Below are 20,891 nucleotides of genomic sequence, written 5' to 3'. Positions count from 1 at the left end.
GCATAATCTGCCCTAAACAAACACCATAACCATTCACTTTATTCTCATCAGACTAAGCCTTGAAAACACTAGTAAAAACTTCCAGGAAACAATCATGTTTACATCCATGCTCAGACTGTATAGATGGATCAACATCAAATGTTCCGGAAAGTGGCTGACATAACTCTAATATAATTAGAATGAAGGAAAATATTTCTCTAGGGCTTGTACACATAGGTTGGTAAAGTTCTGAATACCAGATGACAGTTAAGGTAGAAAGAAAAAGAGAAAAGGAAATCTTAGTGAGAAAATAGGTATTTCAGACTCCACAGGCTCTCGTTATTCAGCCAAAAGATTCATCAGAAACTGAGAAAATCTCATTGTTTGTTAATCCACCATAACGATTTTCATAACTTCCATTGAAGTTGGATTTACATGAAACATAATTTTTACCTTTAGAAAAACATATTTACATTCCTAAAGATTTTATATACCTCCTTATAAAGTCTAGACTTGATACTGTTACCATATATTTGACGCTTAAATGGCAGAGTGGATACATGTAGAAAATGAAGTTCTTAATTTTATAGACAAAGCTACTTCTCAAACTCCTAAAATCTGGTATCTTAAAAAAGAGGAATATTTTATGATAAAAATATATGCACTGTGAAGCCACAAAAAGATGGTGGTGGCCGGATCCGCAGCTCAATAGGCTAATCCTCCGCCTTGCGGCGCCGGCACACCAGGTTCTAGTGCCGGTTGCCCCTCTTCCAGGCCAGCTCTCTGCTATGGCCCGGGAATGCAGTGGAGGATGGCCCAAATCCTTGGGCCCTGCACCCCATGGGAGACCAGGAGAAGCACCTGGCTCCTGGCTTCGGATCAGCGTGATGCGCCCGCCACAGCGGCCATTGGAGGGTGAACCAACAGCAAAAGGAAGACCTTTCTCTCTGTCTCTCTCTCTCTGTCCACTCTGCCTGTCAAAAAAAAAAAAAGAGAGAGAGAGAGAGAGATGGTGGTGAGCTTAAATGCATTTAACTAAGGTAAGGAAGACAATTTGTAAAGGCTACACACCATGTAATTTCAAGCATACAACATTCTGGAGAAGATAAACTGCAGAGACAGTTAAAAGAACAGTCAGAGGTGAAGTGAACAAGTGAGGAAGGAAGGGCATGATGCAGAAGTGAACAACAGGGGATTTTCGGAGCAGTGACACTGTTCTGTATGGTCCTATGGTGAAAGACCCATCTCATTATATATTTGTCAAAACACACAGAATGCACAACCGATGTACAACAGAAAGACCACGCTCCACTGTTAACTATAGACTTAGGTTAATAATAACGTATCAATATTGGCTCCTCAAGTATAACAAATCTAACTCCATTAGTGCAAGGTGTTAGTAATGTAAACAAGGTGGGTGGAATCTTAAGGTAAAGAATACACTTTTCTGCTCACGTTTCAGCAAACCTAAAAAATACATAATCTATTAGCTTTTAAAAAGCAAGTGGTCACATGTTCACAAATAGTTAAAAATAAAATCTAATGAAAATATTATTAAAAGAGGAAGGAAAACAGCATGAAACCTGATGTATCTCAAGACCTCTTCCTTATTGTTTAGTCCCATTATCAGAATCTAGAAACAGAAATACTATGACTGTTCAAGCAGTGCCCCCACTTAGCTGAGGTTAAAAAAGCTGGAAAAGCTCAATATAAAATCTTGACCAAAAAAAAGTGGTATGGAAGGAAAAATATATATTTACTCAGATAAGTGATGAAATCCATAATCAATTTACAATCAATCAACTGACATCAGTTAAGAATGAAAACAGCCTGTGTTTTGCCTGTTCATTTTGTTTACAATTAAAGATCAGTTTTAGGAGTGGACATTGCAGCACAGCGGGTTAAATCACTGCTGGAGATAACATATCCCATTTCAGAATGCCTGAAATGGTTTCCAGTTAAACTTAGTGAAAATAAACCAGTTCCAAAAAGACAAACACCATATGTTCGCCCTGATTGTTGGTAACTAATAGAGCACCTAAACTGTAACCTTTAGGAGTGAAACTGACCTTTTGAGATGTGATGATTTTTAACAGCCTTTGCCTCCACTGTTAAGGAACAGTGTTTTTTTGTTTGTTTTTGTTTTTTTTTTCATACAATTTGTTGAACTTTTTACTTAGTGTAGGGTTAATTTTATAAGTATAAAGTTAACTGAAGGGGCTGGTGCTGTGGCGCAGCGGGTTAATGCCCTGGCCTGGGGAGCTCGCATCCCATATGGGCACTGGTTTGAGACCTGGCTGCTCCATTTCCAATCCAGCTCTCTGCTTTGGCCTGGGAAAGCAGTAGAAGATGCCCCAGGTCCCTGGGCCCCTGCACCCATGTGGGAGAGTCAGAAGAAGCTTCTGGCTCCTTACTTCGGATCGGTGCAGCTCTGGCCGTTGCAGCCATTTGGGGAGTGAACCAGTGGATGGAAGACCTTTCTCTCTCTCTGCCTCTCCTCTCTCTGACTTTCAAATAAATAAATAAATCTTAAAAATAAAAAAGTTAACTAAAAATAGATCTTTGTAAAAAATTAAAGTGGGAATAGGAGAGGGAGGAGGAAGAAGAGTGGGAGCATGGGCAGGAGGGAGGGTACAGCAGAAAGTATCACTCTGCTCCTGAATCCGTATCTATGAAATATATGAAATTTATATACCTTAAATAATTTTTTTAAAAATGGGGGAATTGTCACAGCCTTTTAAAACAAAACAAAACAAAAACAAACAAACAAAAAAAACAGGCCTGGAATGAAGTTCTACCTCGGCCTGCTTCCGACCCAGCCTCTTACTAACACACGTGAGAGGCAACAGATGATGGCTCAAGTACATAGGTTGTTGTCACCCTCATGGGGCACCTACATGGAGTTCCTGGCTATTGGCTTCCGCCTAGCCTATCCCTGGTTCTTGGGGGCATTTGGGGAGTGAATCAGGAGATGGGTGATTTCTCTCTGTCCATCTGTCTTCTACTCTGCCTATCAAATCAGTCAATGTATTTAATAAAACTTAAGAAAAAATAAGCATAAATTCTGAAAGTTTTTTTCTATTTATAACCTTCCCCTCCCTTTAATCATATTCCAAGTGAAATAAGAGTGCTAAGTCCACATCAAGTGCTGAAGCCTGACCACTTTTAAATTCCACCTACCTCATAGGACCAGTCATATGCCAGAGAGAGAGCTGAATGCTTCTTTCTTTTAATCACCAAAGTCTACTTTCTGATTCTATTTGCAAAGAAGCAATACAGAAGGAGCTTTGTCAGCCACCATGCTATTTCTTCAGTAATTCAGGGGTCACATGGTGCATTCAAATGTATGTCATTTTTATGCTAAAAACAGCACCATGAAATACATGATATAACAGCCATCCACTCTGCTTAACCAAAAGGAAAGTCTACATTCATGAGGCCCAAAGCATTACAGACACTTATACACAAGTCTGGGAATCAAGTGACTTATCCTATTTAGTGTGTGTGTGCATGTATACGCATATACTTTTATTTTATTTATTTATTCATTTTTTACAGGCAGAGTGGAGAGAGAGAGAGAGAGAGAGAGAGAGAGAGAGAGAGAGAAAGAAAGGTCTTCCTTTTCGCCATTGGTTCACCCTCCAATGGCCGCCCGGCCGGCACATCATGCTGATCCGAAGCCAGGAGCCAGGTGCCTCTCCTGGTCTCCCATGCGGGTGTAGGGCCCAAGGACTTGGGCCATCCTCCACTGAATTCCCGGGCCATAGCAGAGAGCTGGCCTGGAAGAGGGGCAACTGGGATAGAATCCGGCGCCCCAACCGGGACTAGAACCCGGTGTGCCAGCACCGCAAGGTGGAGGATTAGCCTGTTAAGCCACGGCGCCAGCCTACTTTTATATTTATACAATGCACAGACAACATAAAAATGCAACATATATTAAGCACCTAATGCACTATATGTTGTTTCTTTTTCTAATATTTATTATTTTTTAAAAAAAATTGATTTGAGAGGTAGAGTTACAGACAGAAAGAGCAAGAGACAGAATGATCTTCCATCTGCTGATTCATGACCCAAATGGCTGCAACAGCAGGAGCTGACCCGATTCGAAGCTAGGAGCCAGGAGTGTCTTCAGGTCTCCCATGCAAGTGCAGGGGGCCAAGGACCTGGGCCATTTTCTATTGCTTTTTCAGGCCATAGCAGAGAGCTGAATCTGAAGAGGAGTAGCTGGGACTTGAACCAGCTCCCAAATCAGATGCTGGCGCCACAGAAGGAGGCTTAACCAACTATGGTACAGTGCCAGCCCTAAAATTTATTTATTTATTTGAAAAGCAGAAATGCAGTAATAGATCTTCCATCCCCTGGTTCACTCCCCAAATGGTCACAGCGTCCAGGGCTGGGCCAGGCCAAAACCAAGAGCCAAGAGCTTCTTCTTGGTCTCCCAAATGGGTACAGGGACCCAAGCACTAGGATCAGAAGTGGAATACCCAGGCACCCCATATGGGTGCCAACACTGCAGGCTTAACCTTCTATACCACACCACTGGCCCTGCTATATAGTATTTGAAGATGCATGACCTACCAGGGAATATGATGCAACCCATTCTTGTTACATAAAGCTGTCTTTGAGTGAGTTTGCAGTTTCTTCTCCAGTACCAATTCCTCTTTTCTCTACATCAAAGGTCTTGCACCTTCCAGAACCTTCTCATGAATATTAAAACCTAACCATCTGGGCGGTCCATCTCTGGTGTTAAATAATGGAACACATGGCTTTGAAAGAGGCTCTGTCTCTTACCAACTGCATAATCTTCACTGAGTCACCTTCCCTTACTGAGTCTCACTTTCCACCTGTGAGAAGAAGGAACACTAAGCATCCCTTTGGCACTCGATTAATACTAAATGGTAGTATGGATATTTTTTCCCATGGGAAGGCAATGAGGAGTGGTATGATACTGCAAGTGTCAAATACATGGGGTCTTCAAAGGCTTCACAGAAATAAGCTTTATATTTTAATTCTTTTTTTTTTAAAGATTTACTTATTTATTTGGCAGAGAGAGACAGACGGATGGACACATCTTCCTTTTGCTGGTTCACTCCCCAAATGACCACAAGGCCAGGGCTAGCCCGGGTCAATGCCAGGATCCTTGAACTCCATCTGGATCTCCCGTGTGCGTGGTAGAGGCCCACGCTCTGCGACATTTCCAGGAGCATTAGCAGAAGGCTGAATCAGAACCAGAGCAGCAGGGCCTCCAAGCAGCTGCACCACAATGCTAGCCCCACCTACCCACCTCTGACCCTGCACCTTTTAATTCCATTTTGTCGTGGTCTCTGAAGTCCTCTCACACAGAACACATATTGTTTCCAGTTGTGTGACAAACGTGAATGACTTAGAGCACACACCATCACCTCTCTGCCACTCGGCACAGCAGAAAGAAAGTACAAGACTAGGAAAGACCACCACTTTGTTTCTTTGCTTATATATTCTCAGAATCATAATCCTCCCTCAAGCTGCAGGGCGTATGTCATGGAGTTTTGGTTTCTTCCTTCACTAGAACAGCCCCGGTGCTTAGAAAAATGAACACCAGGCATGTACTAGGTGTGCAATAAACATCTGCTGAATGAATGAATCCAGCAAATTTGCCTAAAATTTGCTGTACCATGGTATTTCCAGATATGTCCAGGATGAAGAAGTTAGTACCATAAGATACCCATGTGCCTGCTCACATGCATACAGAAACTGTCTATCACCATAGACAATGGGCTACAGAAATATATGCTGAAGCCCAGATTCAAATGATGCGTCCTAATCAAGAGGAAGAACTCAAACGAGGACGAGAAAAAAATCATCCCAGAATGTACCAAAGTTTTTTTTTGTTGTTGTTGTTTGTTTATTTTTAACCAAAGTCCTTCTTGAGTCAAAAGGATGCTCACGTACTATGGGGGCGGGGGGAGAGGGAGGGCTTATGTGTTGGAGCCAAGTCACAGACAGGCAGCTTAAATCAGAGAACAGTGTCAGAAATTGAGTCAGACAGAAGAACTTGCTTGCTGTCCTAAAACTGCAGTCTATACTCAGTTTGGGGTTATTAAGGCCTTGTAAGGCTCTTAGCTTTGTTTCTGAAACAGCAGAAAAACCAGAAATAGGGACTAGTATCATGGTATAGCAAGCAAAGCAACACTGGCAATCCCATATGAGCACCAGTTTGCGTCCCAACTGCTCCCTATGTCCACCGGGTAGATCCACCTCCCTGCTAATGTACTGGGAAAAGCAGCAGAAAACGGCCCAAGTACTTGGGCGCCTGCTACCCATGTAGGAGACTGAATGAAGCTCCCGGCTCCAGCCTGGCTCAGCCCTGGCCACTGCAGCCTTCTGAGGAGTAAACTAGTGGATGGAAGATCTTTCTCTCCCTCTTCTCTATCAACCTTTCAAATAAATACATAATTTTTTTTAAAAAGCTGGAAATTAAGGTTTTATATGAATTCTTCCAGTCTTTAAGTGCTGATAACAAATTCACACACACACACTCACTCTTAGATGGAAAAGCAAAAAAAAATAACAAACACAAATCTTTATGCACCATTCGATTTTATAGTATTGATATGGGAGAAGTCAGGGAGATAGATTAAGTTCAAGAGCTGGAAGCCATACCTGCTCAGCTCTATGTAATCACATCCACCCACTTGTCAATCAGATGATTCCTTCCCCAGGAAGTACTTCCCCTTACCCGGGACCTGGGGGCGGTACCATGAAAACACTAACATTTTCTAAGGTCATAAGAAGCCAGGTAAAGTGACAGCTCTCTCTGTCTCCACCCAGAAAGAGCAGCCCATGAAAGTCCCTCTTGACCTTTCTTGGCCCACTCTCCTGAGATAGAGCCCACAAGCGCATGTGAATTTCCCTCACTTTGTAAATAAACACTGTCACACTGCTCATCATGTTTGTGCCTGTACTTAAAATTTTTCTCTAAGTAAAAGGCAAGAGTCTAGAATAGACATTTAGGCCCAACCTAGTCCACAACAGTATGAGGAGAAAAGAAATTAACTGAAAGATCAAAGGAAGGATATTATGGACTGTCAGCACTGCAAAGTTCGTCTCCAGGTCTCACATAGTTAGTAATTATTGTAAAACTGAACCTCATGGGAAAGCCATTTGGAACACAGTTAATTCATGCTTGGGACATCCACGCTCCCTATCTGAGTGCATGGTTTAGAGTCCCAGATCTCCGCTTCTGATCCAGCTTCCTGCTACTGCAACCCTGGGAGGCAGGGGAGAATGGCTCAAATACTTGGGTCCCTGCCACATCTATATGAGAACCAGATTGAATTCAAGCTGCTGACTTCAGTCTGGTCCAGTCCTAGCTGCTGCAGGCAGCTGAGGAGTGACCTAGCAGATGAAGGTCTCCCTATATCCATCCCTCTATCTCTTCCATTCAAATCCAGTGAAAATAAATGAGCTTAAAATTAAACCTCAGTAACTTCTGTTCCGTTTTATAAATTTTAATAAAGCCAACGGAATAAGTTATACTTCCAATAAATATTTATTGATTTTTATTCCAAGTCAGAAATGGATCCCAGTTTTAGAAACACTGTAGAGTAGTAAATATGGAACCACTACAAGAATTCACCAGATGGCTGGGTATGGTGTAGCCACACTAACTTATGCTACTCTGAGATATGAAAAGAACAAAGGATTGCATTTCCAGGGGTCTGATGGATGGAAACTTTCAATGAAGAATTGGAAAAAAAAAAAAAAAAAACAAGGACGACTTTGTAGAACAAGAGAGAACACAGAGACAGTGATGCAGCCAGCCTCACAGTGCAGCCGGCTGTGAGCAGCCCTCTGACCACATCAAGGTAGGAAAAAGTCGTCACACACCCCACGGCTTGCAGTGTTAACTGACAGGGAACCCCACAGTCATCCAGTGACTTTTACTTCAGCCTGGACAGTTGACTGGGGTCAAGCAACTGCTGGGCTTGGAGCAGGGAAGAGGATTTACTTGCTTCCTTCCAAACGCCCACTCCCACGGAGCCCCATACTGGGCACCGGAAAATCCTGCAGTGCACCTCTGTTCTCCACCAGCAGCAAACTCAGAGTCAGGACAAAGGAAGGCCCCTGCATCCAGCAACTGTGGGATCAGCACCAGAACTTTGCTTACGCACCCTGTGCGAGAAAGGGGGGTTCACCTCCGCTTCTGGGAGCTAACACCAGACGCTCCCCACAAAAAAAATCCACTTCCACCCTGGGAGATCAGGATGATGACCCCACTATTTCCTGCAACACCGGACTGTAACAATTCCTTCTAAATTGCTCAGTGCCCCTGGAATCAACCCGGTGGACAAAGGGAATAATCTACCTGAATTCCGGCTCTCTGGGCTCATGGCCTCCAGAGTCGAATTTCCTACACAACTTAGAGTCACCTTGGAGGACTGGAACAGGGTTCACTTCACATCCTCCAGTTCCAGGACTAGGGCTGTTGGTATTATAAGCCTGAGCACCAGCTTGACTCTCCTAGCAGGACCATATCACACAGTCCGAGAGCCACAGCACTATTTATCTTTCTGTTTTTCAAATTAGACGACCTCATTGGTCCTACTCTAATGTATGCTGAATTTTGATTCCGCCTGCTCAATCTAGCTGTACGTAGTAGGCCCTGTACTGAGTTTTTCATTTTAGCACTTTCCAAATCTAGAATGTGTTTGTTTCCTTTTGTTACATTTTCTCTTTATTGATGTTTTGGATTTTAAGAGATATCATTTGTATCCTTTGCTTTAGTTCTTTCACTATATATAAAATAGAAATAAGTAAACTTTGCAGGGAAGGAATTCTCAATATAATCTCTATTGTTTTTGCCCTATATAATGGTAATGCTTTCTTGTGTCTTTGTCTCATAGCTTTTTGTTGAAATTAAGATGTTCAAAATAATATTTTGTGGAGACTATGCAAATTGGACTCTTCCTCCAAAGCTTGCGGTCATGTATTTGTAGAAGTGACTTCTCTAAGTGAATCCTGTGAACACTGTATTGCCATCAAAGTCATTACTTTGTTACTTGTCAGCTAATGCTTGAGCAGATTTCTTCTAAAAACCTCGGAACAATAAATGTCCTCTTCTTTGCTGAGGATCTGTGTGTGTGTGTGTGTGTGTTGGAGCACCCCTCAAACAGCCAGATAGCAGATAGGCAATTAAAATCTGCCATAAACTGGCCTTTCTGCTGGTGCAGGCCCTCCAGGCCTGTCCGGGATGAACAGTTTTAGGGTTTTCTCAGGCTTGCTTGAGCATACATACATCCCTGGGCACGTACACAGCCCTACCGATGAGCACACCCTTCCCATTCTCAACAAGGTACTGGAGAACTTTCAAGCCCTTGATTTTTGTAAACGGTCTATTGTTTATCTCAAATTTACTCACTGCCATAGGCCAGAGAAAATCTGGGCAACTGTCTCTCTGTGTTGAAAAATGCTAAAGCAGGAAAAGGCTTTTTGCCTAGCCCATCCCGAAGTCGAGCGAAATCAAGACTGCCACACAAATGTAGACTTCGACAGAGCTGCCAACTCAAATCATAAAAATTCTTTGCTGTGGAGGGTTGGAACAATCTCCTATCCTATTCTGCTACCTCCAGTGTCTACCAGGCTGCCAGTCTTCAGGTTTATGGTAGTTTTTTGCATTTCAAGGCTACCTCAAGGCTGGAGAGGCAAAGAGGATATGCAGGCAAGGTGAAAGAACTCAAATTCTCTGATTACTAAAAGATTTAATCACTCTTCTTGAATAAATGTCTCCCAAAGACTAAGCTGATTTCCAGAGTTCTCAAAGAGTTAATGCTCATATTTTCCCCAAGTTTTTTTTTTTTTTTTTTTTTTTTTAATTTAAGAAAGCAATTTTGGAAGCCCTACTCCACAACTATTGCTGACATCATTCTGACGATCTACATTTCACCCAGGATTATTTTGCACATATAATCTTAAATGGTATAGTGTGCCAAAACACATAAAAATTTTGTAAATTTTTACTATATGTATATTTGAAGAATAATTATCTTTATAAGAAAAATTTTTCCTCATTTTGCATCCAAACGATTGTATTTGACACATACAATGCTTGGATTTCACAAGTTTTTCTATATTTGCATTTGTAATTCTGTAAGTTAAATAAATTGATCTCAGCTTTCAACCAATACTAGCTGTAGATGTATTGCTTTACCACCTTTATAATGCAATGATTATATAGCAAATTAGTAGCAAATTGAATGCTCTTCTTTTTATATAAGGGAACTCTGAAACTGTGCTCATTGTTTCAACCTGAAATGCTTAAGGAAACTTTCTATTTCTTTGTGGAAAAATACTCAGAAGAAAATAATGTATTTGTTACACAGTCATCGCAAATTTCCCTAATGTCCCTTTTTCACTGTTGGAGCTCATTTGAGGTCCCTGTCACACATTCCTTTCCAGACAAACACATCTTTCCTCTATCAACAACAAACATGTAAATGCTCAAATTCACCTTATGTGTAGCATAATGACAATAAATGTATCTTACGTTTTAGGGGAAATTTAAAAAAAAAAAAAAAAACTTACGCCATTTTTGGGAAAAGCAATCCATCCTAAGTCTCCCATGACCGTGCGTGAATCCAACAAATTCACTGAAAAAGAAAGAAAAACAAGTTAGGAAAATATATAATGCTCCCCTATTCAAATAATGTTACTAAAAGTGTGCAATTTTTCATGACTGAAATGAGATTTAGCTTTCATTATGATGAATAAAAGAGCTATAATTTTTTTAGGAAACATTGCTGGAATGCAAGCGGACAAGTGATTTTGAGCAAACATTTGGAGAATAATTAGAGCAGAAATTTATACACAAGTCATTAACTCCCATACTTTTGTGCCAGGCAAGAATAACGACAAAGAACTAATAATCAAGAGAAAAAAGAGACAAAATAAATGCCCATCAAAATGAAAGTCCCACCAGGTTGCCTTTTTTGTAAAGGCACTAGAGGTTTAGGGCTTAAGCTGCAGCCATGAAATTGTAGTAAAACATATTTTATTTTCTTTCAGAAAGCTGCTATGAAGCAATTAACAAATAATTTACATTAAACAGTAATAAACTATTCCTAAGCTTATAACTTGATGTGATATTATCCAAAATCTGTAATCTAAATTGCAAGTTTAATTAAGAAATAAATCTCTATACCCTTAACCAAGACAAGGAAATTGTAGCAATTCTGGAGGTTGTTGCTATGGTTAAGAGTCCACCACTGCATTCCCAAATTTAGAATCATAGTCTAAAATGTGTTTGTGTGAATCTATCAGATTCATTATGTCTGAGAATCATAAAATGTTTGGAATCTCCAAGAATGGAAGTGTGAATATTATCATTACAAATAGAAGTTATGGATAAGTATGTACACACATGTATGCACAAACCCTCTGTCTCTCTACACATATTCATATACATATAGTCCCTGAGAAACCAAAGTGGCTCAAAGAGGGCCCAGTGCTGTGCCAGAGCTGGTTAGGTTGCCACCTGTGACACCAGCATCCCATATATACCATTTTGGAGCACCAGTTCAAGTCCCAGCTGCTGTACTTCTGCTGGGAAAGCAGTAGAAGATGGCCTAATAGCTTGGGGACCTGCCCCCATGTAGGAGATGTGGCAGAGGCTCCTGGCTCCTGGCTTTGGACCAGCCCACCTCTGGCCATTGTGGCCATTTTGGGAGGAACCAATAGATTGAGGATCTCTCTCTGCCTCTCTGCACCCCACCCACTGTGTGTGTATGTGTGTGTATGTGTGTGTATGTATGTGTATGTGTGGCTCCGCCTTTCAGATAAATAAGTCTTTAAAAAAAAAGTAGCTTGAAGACAACTATCTCATAAAATGCTTTCAGCCTGGATCACAAATCATTATTTTTCCAAAGTAGACTTAATCCTCATGGATGTTCATGGCCCACTGTACACTAGACCACTTTGACACTGGTGAGCATGGCATATGGAGCCAAAGGGAAAACATTTGGGTAATTCCTAGTCTGAAGTAGTTAAGAATCCTTACATCATATTCAAGAGCCTGAATGTCTCCTGAAATGTCACCAGTTCTAAATGGATTATTCTATCAACAAGTATAAGCCTGGGGCTGAAAGAATAACAGGAAACAGTCTGGCAAATGTGTTCTAATACTATTCCAAACGTTTTCTGCGCCAAAATAGATTTATGTTTTAAATTCTTTTTTCCATGAACTATTTGAAACCCTTGAATATCTTATAAAGAAATTCAGAAGTCTATAATGATATTACTAGCATTAAAATAATCAAAAGACAGGCACTTGGCCTAGTGGTTAAAACGCCATGTCTCATATAGGTAGTCTGGGTTCAGTACCTGGCTCTGACTCCTGATTCCAGGTTCTTGCTAATGCAGACCCTGGAAGATGGTGGTGATGGCTAAGTAATTGGTTCTTGTCACCCATGTGGGAGACCTGGATTGCCTTCCTATGTCCAAGCTACAGCTCTACCCAGCCCTGGCCATCCTGGCCAATGCAAATGTTTGGGAAATAAATGAGAGCAGATGGGAGCTGTCTCTTCCTGTCTCTGTCTTTCAAACATCACCCACACAGTTTTATATATGTGTGTGTTTTTCTCTTGCCAGTTTTACTGTGCATTCTCTTATTGCATTGAGTTCTTTAACTATAAATACACATGCCATAAAACATTTGCACCGTCTTTATTCATATCACTGTGGTTTTGTGGACTAATAAAATAAATATGTAGAGAATTATTAATTTCTTAGAAAACTGATAGCCTAAATGAAAAGTTATTTTAAAAACAACAAAACGAAAGCAAACCAAAGCTGTTCTACTACCTGCTGACCTTGGAAATCCTGCCAGTCACATTAATACACCTGACTTCTCGGTTAGATTCATATTCCCATTTTCACTCTATTGTGGGCTTTCCTGGTTTCCATGGGAATAAGGCTACATTAAACATAAATGTCCTTGTCCTCATTTTGGTTTTTCTGGGACACTAGGGCTGTGTCTAGACATGACTGAATACCAGGGGAGCACAGAACCTAAATTGTTATGTTTATTCATCTTAATGATTCATTTGATTAACCTTGGATACTGAGCAGCACATCGGTGTAGATCAGGAAAAGCAGAGCGCACCAGCACACCAAGAGCGTTAACTCTGATGACAGTGGAAATGAACTTAATCCTGTGGTGGCAAACTGACGTGCATAGGAATTCCAGGAATTCATAGCCAGCTTGCCAGGAGAAACACCGCATTCCGTGTAGACCTCTTACTAACATGTACATCTGAAATATTCATTATTACAAGAGAAGTCCACATATCCTTTCAAAACCTGATTACTTGAATTTATTTAATATTACCATTTGCATCTTCTTTTTAAGCTTAAGACGTGTGTGTGTGTGGAAGAAATGAATGATCTCAAAATAATAGCTTTACTGCTAATACAATATACTAGGAGTTTCCGATATTGGAATATAATACAAAATGCATGAAAATAACCATAATAGGAATCTATATATCCTCAGTTTTGGTGATGTTATCAAAAGGCTTTCTTTAGAAAATCACATTAGGGGGTTTACAGGAAATCATGGATGTCACTAACAGAGCTTTCCTCCTGGAAGCAAATGATTTCAGAAAATCCACAGTGCAAAGATATTTACATACACCATTACTCAATTGGAAAATGAGGAAAAGAGAGGAAAATTAAGTGTCTTATTAACTGCTTGCAGATTACTCCATTAAAAGGTTGTTCACACAATATAGAATGAATTGGGGTTTGAGGCATCCCAGAAAATTAAAATACACTATAAATTTTAAAATATGCATCTTCCTTTTAGCACCATGCTTGGAACAAGCTGCGTTAGCTATCTAGAACACCCTTCTCCTCTGGAATTGCTAGTTCTTCAGCTGACCTTCAAAATATTTCAGGATCTATCTTCCTAAGGAACACATTTCTGATCCTCTCCGTTCTAAATCTAAGTTAGGTATTATTACTGACTATTCTATTAGCAACTAATTCTTATCTCCAGAAACTTGAATGCAGAGAATTGTACTGTTGCCTTAAAGAACACCATGTTTGGCTCACGCCTCTGCACACAGCCTGAGCCTGCAGGTCTTGTGAACGAACCACTGCAGCAGAGACAGATCAGGAGGGTGTGCCTGAAGCAGCAGACACCAGTGGTTCTTGGTATGGATATTTGATAATGCACAGGGACATTGTTAATTGCACAACCTGGAGGATGGGAAGAGTATTTGCTACCAGCCTTTAATGCGAAGAAGTCAGACACATGGAAAAAACCCCAGGAACAATACTGGCCCACATTTTGCTAGTTGAGAAGCCTAATGATGCTACTAGAAAATCCCCACTCTCACAATTCTTTGTGTAGCATACCAGGAGCATGATCTTCATGGACATAATTTAGCATGTGAGTGTATGAGTCATTCCTTACAAATCAAAATAATGTTACTTATATAAGGGAAGAAAAGTCATAAAATAAGTTAAATCTTATTTAAGGAAATATAAAGTATTCTGACTATACAATGCCCCTAAATTATTTTCATATAACCAATAAAATTATTACAAGTGCTCATTTCCCCTATTAGTTGCACAAAAGATGGAAATGCAAAATGAGAAAGTTAAACAAAAATCTCCAAAATTTAGACATAATATATATGCAAATTTTCAGAGGTTCATTTTCCAGTTTCATTACTAGACTTATTAAGAGGGGGGACTGGCCATAATAAAGCACAGTCACTAAGTGTCTTCTGTGCTACAATTATAGTAATTAAGTTGTTCTGAACAGTATATATGCTTGTTATGAATTGCAATGAATACAAAATGAGTATTGATCCTCACTGTACAACTTAATTAAAACTTGTCCAGGAGAAGTCACTAATGAATATAATTAGCACAAATGTTTGATACCACCATTATTCTTGAAGACATTAATTAGATATCAGAAATTTTATACAAAATATTTTTATTCTATTATTTATGGTTTTAAAACAGTCAAATGATTAAACTGAGAGACAGCCTTCCAGGTCACTTTCCTTGAGCCACAGTGTAATTACCACATTGCTAGGCACACTGGTTGGTATTCTACTTAGTTATTAAGAAGACTGACGGGGCCAGCACTGCGGTGCAGTGGGTTAATACCCTTGCCTGAAGCACTGGCATCCCATATGGGTGCCTGTTCAAGAGCTGGCTGCTCCACTTCCGATCCAGCTCTCTGCTATGGCCTGGGAAAGCAGTAGAAGATGGCCCAAGTCCTTGGGCCCCTGCACCCCCGTAGGAGACCTGGAAGAAGCTCTTGGCTCCTGGCTATGGATCAGTGCAGCTCTGGCCGTTACAGCCATCTGGGGAGTGAACTATCGGATGGAAGACCTCTCTCTCAATCTCTCTCTCTCTGTGCAACTCTGACTTTAAAATAAATAAATAAATCTTTAAAAAAAAAAAAGGCTGATTCCTCAGAAGGAATAACTCTACAAAGTTCAAAGGCTGTTTACTCTATTGCAAACCCCCAAAGTTACACAAAAGAAAAACCTCACTAACACAGGAACTAACACTAACACAGGAACATTTCCATTGGTTCACTCTGCAACAGCTGGGGCTGGGCTAATACGAAGCCAGGAGCAAGGAACCTCCTCCAAGTCTCCCATGTGGGTGCAAGGGCCCAAGCACTTGGGGCATCCTCTGCTGCTTTCCCAGGCCATCAGCAGGGAGCTGGATCAAAAGTGCAGTAGCCAGGACTTGAACCAGTGTCCATATGGGACGCCCATAACACAAGTGGTGGCTTCACCAGCTTTGCCACAGTGCCAGCCCCTACAGGAACATTTTAGAAAGAAAACATCAGGGGCCAGTTCTGTGGAGTAGTAGGTTAAGTTTCTGCCTGCAGCACCAGCATCCCATATGGGCATGGGTTCAAGTCCCAGCTTCTCCACTTGCAATCCAGCTCCCTGCTAATGGTCTGAGAAAGAAGCAGTGGAAGATGCCCCAAATGCTTGGGATCTGATGTATCACAGATACATTACATATAAAATTTAAAATACACATCTTTCTTTTAGCACCATGCTTTGAACAAGCTGCTTTAGCTATCTGAAATGCCCTTCTTTCTGAATTGCTAGTTCTTCAGTTGTCCTTCAAAATATATTTTAGGATCTGTCTTCTTAAGGAAAACATTTTGATCCTCCTGTTCTAAATCTAAGTTAGATATTACTATTCTATTAACAACTAATTCTTTTCTCCAATGCTCTTTCTTTATATCTTGTTAAGTAATACTAGTCCCCAAAAGTGGGAAAATGTATTGGATTCCCTAGGAAATATAGGTACATGAAAATGAATATTTTTTTCAGACTCTGAGTCAAAAGACAGATCACAGACAGGTGATCCCAACATCATCCACGGGCAAGAACTTGAAAGAATATGTGACACCTGATGACCCAGATGAAGGAGAAAGCCACAAGGCATAATCCTCCTTTTATATTGTCTCTAGGTTTTTGTTTTTTTTTTTTTATTAAACTTTTATTTAATGAATATAAATTTCCAAAGTATAGCTTATGGGTTACAATGGCTTCCCCCCTCCCATAGCTTCCCTCCCGCCCGCAACCCTCCCCTTTCCCGCTCCCTTTCCCCTTCCATTCATGTAAAGATTCATTTTCAATTCTCTTTGTATACAGAAGATCAGTTTAGTATATATTAGGTAAAGATTTCAACAGTTTGCCCATATAGCAACATCAAGTGAAAAAACTACCATTGGATTACTAATTATAGCATTAAATAGCAATGTACAGCACATTAAAGACAGAGATCCTACATATTTTTTTTTCAAATTAATTAATTTTCTATGCCATTTCCATTTTAACACCAGGTTGTTTTTTTTTTTTCATTTCCAATTCTCTTTATATACAGAAGATCACTTCAGTATATAATTAGAAAAGACCTCATCAGTCTGTGCCCACACAGAAACGCAAAGTATAAAAATACTGTTTCAGTACCAGTCATAGCATCACTTGGCTTTAGATGACACATTAGGGACAGATCCCACATGGGGTGTAAGTACACAGTGACTCCTGTTGCTGACTTAACAATTTGACACTCCTGTTCATGGCGTCAGTAATCTCCCTAGGCTCTAGTCATGAGTTGCCAGGGCTATGGAAGCCTTTAGAGTTCGCTGACTTTGATCTTATTCCGATAGGGTCATAGTCAAAGTGGAGGTTCTCTCCTCCCTTCGGAGAAGGGTACCTCCTTCTTTGATGGCCCCGTTCTTTCCACTGGGATCTCACTCACAGAGATAGATCATTCATTTAGGTCTTTTTTTTTTTTTTTCCATGATATCTTGGCTTTCCATGCCTGCTATACTCTCATGGGCTCTTCAGCCAGATCTGAATGCCTTGAGGGCTGATTCTGAGGCCAGAGTGTTGTTTAGGACATCTGCCATTCTATGAGTCTGCTGTGTATCCCACTTCCCATACTATACAGCAGTAAGAAACAACGAAACCCAGTCATTTGCAACAAGATGGAGCAATCTGGAAAACATCATGCTGAGTGAATTAAGCCAGTCCCAAAGAGAAAAATATCATTTGTTTTCCCTGATTGGTGACAACTGAGCGCCAAAGGGGAAACCTGTTAAGTGAAATGGACACTATAAGCAACAATGAACTGATCAGCTCCTGTCCTGACTTTAGATGTACAATGTAATACTTTATCCTTTTTAGTATTTGTTGTTGTTGTTGATGTTCTAGTACTATTGGTTGAACTCAGTAATTAACACACAATTATTCTTAGGTGTTTAAATTTTAACTGAAAAGTGATCCCTGTTAAATCTAAGAGTGGAAAAAGAGAGGGAGGAGATGAACAATTAGGAACATGCTCAATCGGACTGGCCGCAAATGGTGGAGTTAGAAATGTGCCAGGGGATTCCAACACAATTCCATCAAGAAGGCATGTACCAATGCCATTGCACTAGTCCAAGTGATCAATTTCAGCTCACAATTGATAGCTCTGATAGGTCTAAGAGTCAAAGAGATCACACAAACAAGACAAGTATCTGCTAATACTAACTGATAGAATCAAAAAGGGAGAGAAAGATCCAACATGGGAAGTGGGATACACAGCAGACTGTCTCTAGGTTTTTTCCATGTCTTTACCATCAACAACACTATGACAATGGTAGTTGCAGTGCCACCATAGTCTGAAGAGAGAATCATTTGGATTAGTTGAGGGAAGATGGCACTGTCATTCTTGAACGGCCTTGAAGCAAAGTCCCACCGCATAAAGTATACTTTTGACGGATGTCTGCTTATTGATTTCCACTTAACAATATCAGAAAAGCTACTGGATTCAATTACAACACACATTTAACTAATCTGTGGGAACAAACTCCAGGTGCACAGCTGTCTAGCCTCTCCATGGTCCCACTCAGACAGATGTGATTTCTTGCTTCCAGGCTAAATTTTATAATTTGACAACTGCTGCAGGGAACAAAGAACAGCTGACAAACTAAGTGTTGAGAAAGACATGTGTTTCCCACTGGAAGATTAAATTTGTAAATTTGGTCAAAATTGTGCTTTAGGTTTGGGGTGTTAGGTAGATTTCTTGGCAACTCCTGCCCTGAAGGCAGGATTCCATAATCAACTGTACTCCTATGGACACTGAATCGGAGTGTACTCACTACTTTTGTAATTCACTTCTTGCAGAAAAAGGAAGATAGAATATGAGGACAAAACTTATTGAGTATTTATTTGTGTCAGCAGCTTTCCTGATCAATTCATGTATTTCTTTCCTTGCATCATCTCAACACACCTATAGGTTCAACAGGAACTCCGGGAGGCGGCAGTCCTGTTCAGAACCCCAGATCAGGGAAATCAATGAGGAAGAACTCACTAAGTTCTTAGTCACAAATTTGGAGTCTGGCTCCCAGCTTCCAGCAGCTAAGTCCCCAACATGGGATGTGGACATAAGATCACTCTACTACAGCCCCCATCCCCTTGGTTTCCCAAAAGACACTAAGCCCTAAGCATGAATGAATGTACCTGCTTTGCACATGAACCATGGATGTCAAACACTGCTTGAGAAAAATCACACATCAATGACATGAAATTGGCCATCAACATTACCTGACAAGCCTATCCTCGTGCCAGTAATTCTCTTGTATATCAACCACAGTGTTTTGCAAAAACAAACTTCACACTCACTACCAGTAAAGACATGGTCTCTGTCCTCTTTGCGACATAAACTACTGAATGAGTTGTCTATACCCTCAAAAATCTCTCTCATTCTTAACCTAACCCATTACAATCCGCCTCCCAACACCACTATTCTACTAAAATTGATGTTACCAAGTTCAACAGTGAGAATCACATAGCCCTGAGTCCCTAATTTGCTATGTCTTTAGCCAGGACCCCCAAGGAGAAACACTGCCACATTTTATCCTCAACGACAATCTATTTCTCTGAATTTCCTCTCTGTCTCTGGACATTTCCTGTGTCTTCTGCAAGCTACATTCCCTAGACCAAGCCTTCAAACCTAAATTTTGATCAGTCCTTTACTTTTGTAGATTCTCTTGTCTTCTCACACGGTTTGTAATTAGGACTTCACATGGAAATTTAAAAGGAGCTTTGCAAAGAACAGAAGTCTTGGTGTCAGTCTGTACATCAACCAATAATGATGGGGAATGGCTAATGTATTTCTCTTTAATTTTTGATTGGCTTCATATGAGTTGATTTTAAAGGAACTATCAGCATATACCCCTATGTAAAGACCACAGAGGAAAACAGGAACTTCAAATCTTCATTTATAATCCAAATGTTAATGACTCCCCAAAGTCCATGTGTCTTTGTCAATTTCTCTCTTGAAATTCCTATCAACTTATAAAACCATCTACTGCTTTGTACATCTATGACATACAGTCATCCCAAATTCAGACAGTCCCACGAGAACAAAGAATTTTCCCTGAACAAGAAAAATAATCCTCCTCTATTGTCCCCCGTTTCATCGATGCAACAGAATTATTGTTCCACCCGGAAAGGTGAATCCCTCTGTCTTTTACCCCTCAGTGCACTACCCAGCAAATCTCACCAATTCTAACTGTATCTTATTTGTAACTTTTTTAAACCACCTCATCTATTTCATGTCAAAGTAAATGTAACCAAATCCTGTCCATGCGTTTTCACATGAAACAATCTTCTACCTGGTGTCTCTGGAGGTAGGCCTTAGCCCTTGACAATTTCTTCAAAATACTCTGCCCAGGAAGATCTTCCTAAACCACCAATAGGATCATGTCATTCCTGACTTCAACCCCAGGAACTGGTTCTTATTGTTTTAATATAAATAATTCCAGACCCGTTCTTCAAGCAGCAGTAATGAACTTATTTGCATTCCAATTATGTGGCCCCACTACGGATTCAGTTCTGTCCAATGAGCTGTGAAGGGATAGCAAACATTAGTTCAGAAGACTCCTGACCAGCCTGGAAGTTGCTGGGTATGGATGCATTTCCCGACACCAGAAGAGCCATGGAGAGAAAATGAGAAGCAGCGGGACAGCAAAGCCTACAGATTAAGGTTGGCAGAGTGAAGGGAAGGATCAGTTCCAAATTATATTGTAAAACTGCTAATCCACCTTAACTTGAAACCTGCCTCTCTTAGGACTAGCTTTTATATGAGAAAATTGAATTTTGTTGCTAATCCAGTGGTGAAGTGATTTGCTGGTAAGTGCAGAGGAAGCCATCCTTAACCGATACAACTTCTAAGTGGCTGAGGTCGAAAGCAAATCATCTTTCTCCTTCCAGAGCCTGCCTTCCTCCCATCATGCCATGACACCTTCAAAGCTCTATTTACAGATCCCAATGCAATTCACAATTCAGGCAAGTAAACTCTCAGATTAATAATCTCTGCGGTGATATCCAGGAGAT

The 20,891-nt window shown here is 40.6% G+C and overlaps 1 protein-coding gene across 4 annotated transcripts in view; it reads right to left on the bottom strand.

The window, feature by feature from the left end:
- EPHA5 (EPH receptor A5) overlaps positions 1-20,891 on the bottom strand; it is a 368,735-nt gene that overhangs the window by 324,422 nt on the left and 23,422 nt on the right. For all 4 annotated transcript variants that reach the window (XM_062199261.1, XM_062199263.1, XM_062199262.1 and 1 more), the window contains exon 2: positions 10,543-10,607. In XM_062199261.1, coding sequence (XP_062055245.1) covers positions 10,543-10,607 — 65 coding nt within the window. The remainder of the gene's footprint in view (positions 1-10,542; positions 10,608-20,891) is intronic.

This window comes from Lepus europaeus, chromosome 8 (genome assembly GCF_033115175.1).
Source record: "Lepus europaeus isolate LE1 chromosome 8, mLepTim1.pri, whole genome shotgun sequence".
NCBI lineage: Eukaryota > Metazoa > Chordata > Mammalia > Lagomorpha > Leporidae > Lepus > Lepus europaeus.
The sequence above is the reverse complement of the archived record's forward strand: the minus strand, read 5'-3'. Positions and strand labels throughout refer to the sequence as shown.